The 5,372-nt window shown below is 45.2% G+C and overlaps 1 protein-coding gene across 1 annotated transcript in view; it reads right to left on the bottom strand.

Annotated features, from left to right (window-relative positions):
• Window positions 1-735, bottom strand: part of LTN1 (listerin E3 ubiquitin protein ligase 1) — a 66,317-nt gene extending 65,582 nt beyond the window's left edge. The window contains exon 1 of the mRNA XM_007458798.1: window positions 612-735. Coding sequence (XP_007458860.1) covers window positions 612-653 — 42 coding nt within the window. The 5' untranslated portion in view covers window positions 654-735. The remainder of the gene's footprint in view (window positions 1-611) is intronic.
• Window positions 736-5,372: the final 4,637 nt, after the last annotated feature.

The raw sequence follows: 5,372 nt of genomic DNA on the forward strand, positions 1-5,372 counted from the left end.
AGCGTCGGGGAGCCTGCCAGGCAAGGTCAAGTTTCGGTGAAGAGATAAGCGTGGCCAGATGGAGTGAGCGAGGCGGAGGGAGTTGAAGATGGGGTCGGAGGTGGAAAGGGGCCGGAGGTGGAAAGGGGCCGCAGCAGACCATGCACCGTGTATGTATCGTAGTAACGGCTTTAGCCTTTACCCCGAGGGATGTGGGCAGCCACAGCAGGTTTATGAGCGAAGAAGCGACATGATCCGAGATACCCTGCACACCAGGCTCACCTTAACTGCTTCCCACCCAATTCCCTTGTTCACCCCTGCCACCCTGGCCAGATAACCTTCCTCTTGAAGCCGACACGGAACCAATTCTTAATGAAAATGTTGGGCGGGGGGGATGTGCTCGGGTGGGGACAGCTCTGGCACGGAACATCTTTTCTCTTACGACTCCCCAATCTGCTCAGAGATAATCCACCCCGCCCGCGGGGACGCACACACAACAGAGAGGTCACACTCGACACGCAAACACACTCCTCCCCACAGCCGCGCTCCACACATCCTCCGGCCCTGCGCCGGGCGGAGCCAACCACTGCGAGGCGAGGACTCCTAGGTTGGCTGGGCCACCCCGCACTCACCCTCAGGTTCCCCTTGGTCCTCTGCTTGTTCTTCCCGCCCATGGTAGCGGTCTCAGCGGCACTCTCTAACCCGCAGGCCCCGAGTTGACACGGCCGGGCCACAACTTCCGGCCCCTTGCACCGGAAAAGGGCCCATAGGACCGCCTTCCCCTAGCCCTCCCCTTCCGTCATCACCCCGCCCACACGCCGCCCCACTTCCGCTCCCGCCACCTGCCGCGTCCCTGGCCATCCGTGGCGGGGTATATCGCACTTGGAGCCACGCCCATCTGAGTTGACGTGACCGCTGCCCAATAGGAAGCCAAGCATTGGACCAATAGCGCTAAACCCTGCTTCTTCCCTTTCCTGCAGCGAAGATTTGTTCCCTGCTTAGCGGGTAGGAGATCGGCATGGGCCCTAAGGGAGGTGTTTTCATACAAGGGTAGCAATAGTATGACACAGTAGTGGCTGAAAGAAGATGGGACAATGTTAGACCTTTTAAAATGCAATTATCGGGAGTTCCCTGGTGGTCCAATGTAAAGAATCAGCCTTACAGCGCACAGGGCGAGGGTTCCATCCGTGATCGGGGAACTAAGATTCCCACATGCCAGAGGGGCAGCCAAGCCCTCGTGCCACACTACTGAGCTCGCTGAGCTCAACGAGAGAGCCAGCGTGCCACAAAGCACAGAGCCCACGCGCCCTGGAGCTGGCGAGCCACAACTAGAGAGAAAACCCGCAGGCCACAACTGGAGAGGACCCCGCGTGCCGCAACGGAAAGATCCCGCCCGCCTCAAGGAAGATCCCGCGTGCCGCAACTAAAACCTAACGCAGCCCTCGCCCCCCAAAAAAGCAATTATCGGTATCACCTGAGCGTTTCTTAGAAATGCAGACTGTCAGGCCCACTTTGGGACTATTAAATAAGATTTTGCATTTTTAACAATGTTCCCAGGTTTTGTTAAAATTTGCAAAGTAGTGCTCTAGGTAATATTCTCTAAATCCGCCCCCCCCTGCGTTTTTTTTCCCCCCATATCAAAAGTGTTATGTGCAGCTTTTCGAAAAGAGGGTAGTGTGGTAGTCTCTCTTAAAATTTGAAATTTACAGGTTTTGTAGTTAGTGATTTTGCTCCTCAGAATCACAGCACAGAAACATAAGCACATGTTGCTGGTTATTATCTCATGCCCACACACTCACCCTATTATAATCGACTCCGTGACACGGAGGCTCTGCAGACTATTTCTCCTTTAGTCAGCTGGCTTCCTGTTAGGTTCCTTAAACGTGGGAGGGGGAGGTAGGGGGCCGGGGGACAATGGACTAGAAGGAGACAGAAAGAGAAGAGGACGAAGCGACTTGCTCCATACTGCTAGCATCATCTCAGCAGCAGCGCTTTGCCCTGGTAGCAGCAATTGGTTTAGGCAGCAGTTGTTTTCCGTCTCCATCTTTTTTCGACCATCAGAGTCAACCTCATTGCACACCTCAGGGGTACCAGCAGCAGCCAGGCAGGACCTTTCCCCTCCGAGGTATGAGTCCTAGCTCCATGGGCCCCCTCCCTTGAGCTCTTAAGACAGCCAGTGGTGCCCCCTTCTCAGAAGTCAGAGCCCCAGCATCACGGAGTACCTTCTTTGAGCTCCGGAGACTAGCTACAGCCAGGCACCACCCTCTCTTCATAGGCTTGAACTGAGCCCCAGCTTTTCCAGGCCCTCCTCCAAACTTCTAAATTCGGATTACCCCAACCTCTTCTTTCCTTCCTTCCTTTACTAGCCCTAGTGATAGTAGCTGCTGTGCAGTAATCACCTCTGTTACCTCAGGATTCTTTTTGCTTTTATACTCATTTTTAACCAATCTCCCATGTTAAATTTTTTTCTCTTTAAATAACTAGTGAAGTTTCTGTTTTCCTGACTGGACCCTGATTAAAAAATACATACAGAGACATGCTGCAGGATGTTCACTAAAACACTATAATAGCAAGATAATTGAAAACAACCTAGTGTCTACCCATTGGGGGAATGGCTAAGTAAATTATATCTATTCTGTGGACTATTAGGCAGCAGTTTAGAGAGGTTTAGCTGTATGTACATGGGAAGAATTCTAAGACATTCTTAAATTAAAAGCAAATAGAGTAATATGTACAGCATTATACCATTTGTGTCTAAAAAATTTATAAAACAGTATTATATGGATACATATGTATTATGTAAATACACAGAAAGCCTGCAAGTATCATACCAATCTGATAATTGAAGTTAATCCTTAGGGGAAAGAGGTGGCAAGAAAAGAGATTAGGGTTAAGAATTATAGTCAAAGGAAATTAAGCCTTCCCTGTAAGATTTTATTTTATACAAGGAGAATATATTCATGTATTTATTATGTAATTTTAAATAAAAATAAATATTTAATCAAGTTGTTTGTATAAAATACCTTACATCATCAGTTGCACAAATCATAGTGTCCTCTTAAGAGTTATACAGTATAGCTGGAAAACAGCTTACCATAAGAAATAGTGCTAGATATCAGGCAATTCACTGATAATTTGGTTGTCACGTATCAAAAATGCTACAGGAGGGGGAGAGTAACGTGCTGGAATAGTCAGAAAGACTTCCTGGATGACAACTTCAGCCCAAAGCTTGGACAAAATTAGGAAGACCAGAACCTAAGGAAGAGCACTCTAAACAGGACTAGAGAGGGGCAGAGTCAGTGAACTAAGGAATTAGCGTGGCCTTTGGAAAGTCCAGTCCAGAAACTGGACTGACTTCTGTGCAGGGACTTTTATCAGGGAAAAACAACTTGAGGGAAATGACCAGGGACCCGATTATCCATGCCCTCGTTTACTAAATTCTGCCTATTCTTACTTCCAAATATCTCATGATTTCATTTCTTTCTATTTCCTTGACACTTCCCGCATTTCATAACAAGGATCCATATCGCTTGATGTAAACCCTCAAACTAGTCCAAACCACGCAGGTCTCTGTTTGATTTTCCTAGAACACCTTTTTTTTTTTTTTTTTGCGGTACGCGGGCCTCTCACTGTTGTGGCCTCTCCCGTTGCGGAGCACAGGCTCCGGACGCGCATGCTCAGCGGCCATGGCTTACGGGCCCCGCAGCTCCGCGGCATGTGGGATCTTCCCGGACCAGGGCACGAACCCGTGTCCCCTGCATCGGCAGGCGGACTCTCAACCACTGCGCCACCAGAGAAGCCCCTTAGAACACCATTTTATAATTGGTTTGGGCATTCGAAAATAGTCTCCGTTGCGTAACAGTTCCCAGTGGCTGTCTCTTTTGAAGATGAGACCCTCTTAAACCAGAGTACTCTAAACAGTGCCTACCAAAGTGGTAATGTTATGTCAATTCTAATCAAAATATCCATAACTCTAATGTAAACCAAAGTCTTAATGAACTTTGGACACATGATTTAAAAGTTTATCTGGATGAATAAAAGGAGAATCAAAAGGATATTTTTGGTAAACAATGAAGAGAGAAGTCTGTCCTACCAGATTGTAACATCAATTTTGATGTTATAAAATAATAAGTTCTAAAATAAAAGACCTAATTAAAGATAATTATAAAATCCAAAATACATAAAAATTAAAACAATATATAGGTGCAGTACGTAGAGGAAAAAAGCTACAAAAATTTAAAGAATTATAACTAGAGAGGATGGGAAATTACAGTAGCTGAGATGTCAAATCTTAAAAGTTAAGTTTGTAACCTATGTACTCCCAAAAGAATTCTCAGTAAGATTTTGTTTTCAGATATCACAAAACTATCTCAAAAGCTCACCTGAAAGAATAACATGAAAGGATAGCTAAAGATATTTTGAAAAGCAGGCATAACAATGACTTGTCCTTCTAAACTTCAAAACTCAAGATATTGCCGTAACAATCCTAACAGTGTTGTTAGGAATAAGCTGAAATAGAATGGCAAATCCAGAACCCACATTCAGGCTCTGATAAAAGTGGCATCTCAAATGTCTGAAGAATATGGATTATCCAGCAAATATCATTGGAACAATTGCTTACCTTTTGAGAAAATAACTTTAGTGCCTACTTCATGCAGCACTCTAAAATGAATTGCTGATGACTGAATGTTAAAAGTGAAGCCATAAGATGTGGTACAGGGATATACACACACACGTCATTAAAGTACAAAGAAATATATGGGGGGGTCTTCCCTGGTGGCGCAGTGGTTAAGAATCCGCCTGCCAATGCAGGGGACACGGGTTCGAGCCCTGGTCCAGGAAGATCCCATATGCCACGGAGCAGCTAAGCCCCTGTGCCACACCTACTGAGACTGTGATCTAGAGCCCGTGAGCCACAACTACTGAGCCTGTGTGTCACAACTACTGAAGCCCACGTGCCTAGAGCCTGTGCTCTACAACAAAAGAAGCCACCACAATGGGAAGCCCGTGCACTGCAATGAAGACCCAACGCAGCCAAAAATTAAATTAATTAATTTAAAAAATTAAATATATGGGAATGATAAATACTTTAGGGTGGGGTTAATACTGCTAAGGAACAGAATTGTAACCAGCAGAAGTACACAAGAGGATTTCAACCACCCTTGTGTAGTAGAGTGATAAAGTTTTACTTGTCGGTAAAGTTTTCTTAAACTAGTTGGTAAGATTATGACTATTCATTTTTTACTTCTTTTTACCTTTTTGTATAAGGTAAATATTCATAGTAAGATAAATAGTATGAATGTTACATATCTACTTCACAATAAGATTTTTTAAAACAAAAAATGTTATAAGGTTATATAGACACATTTTAAAATTATCCTGGAGTAGGGAAA

The sequence above is a fragment of the Lipotes vexillifer genome, unplaced genomic scaffold (genome assembly GCF_000442215.2).
Source record: "Lipotes vexillifer unplaced genomic scaffold, Lipotes_vexillifer_v1.1 scaffold93, whole genome shotgun sequence".
NCBI lineage: Eukaryota > Metazoa > Chordata > Mammalia > Artiodactyla > Lipotidae > Lipotes > Lipotes vexillifer.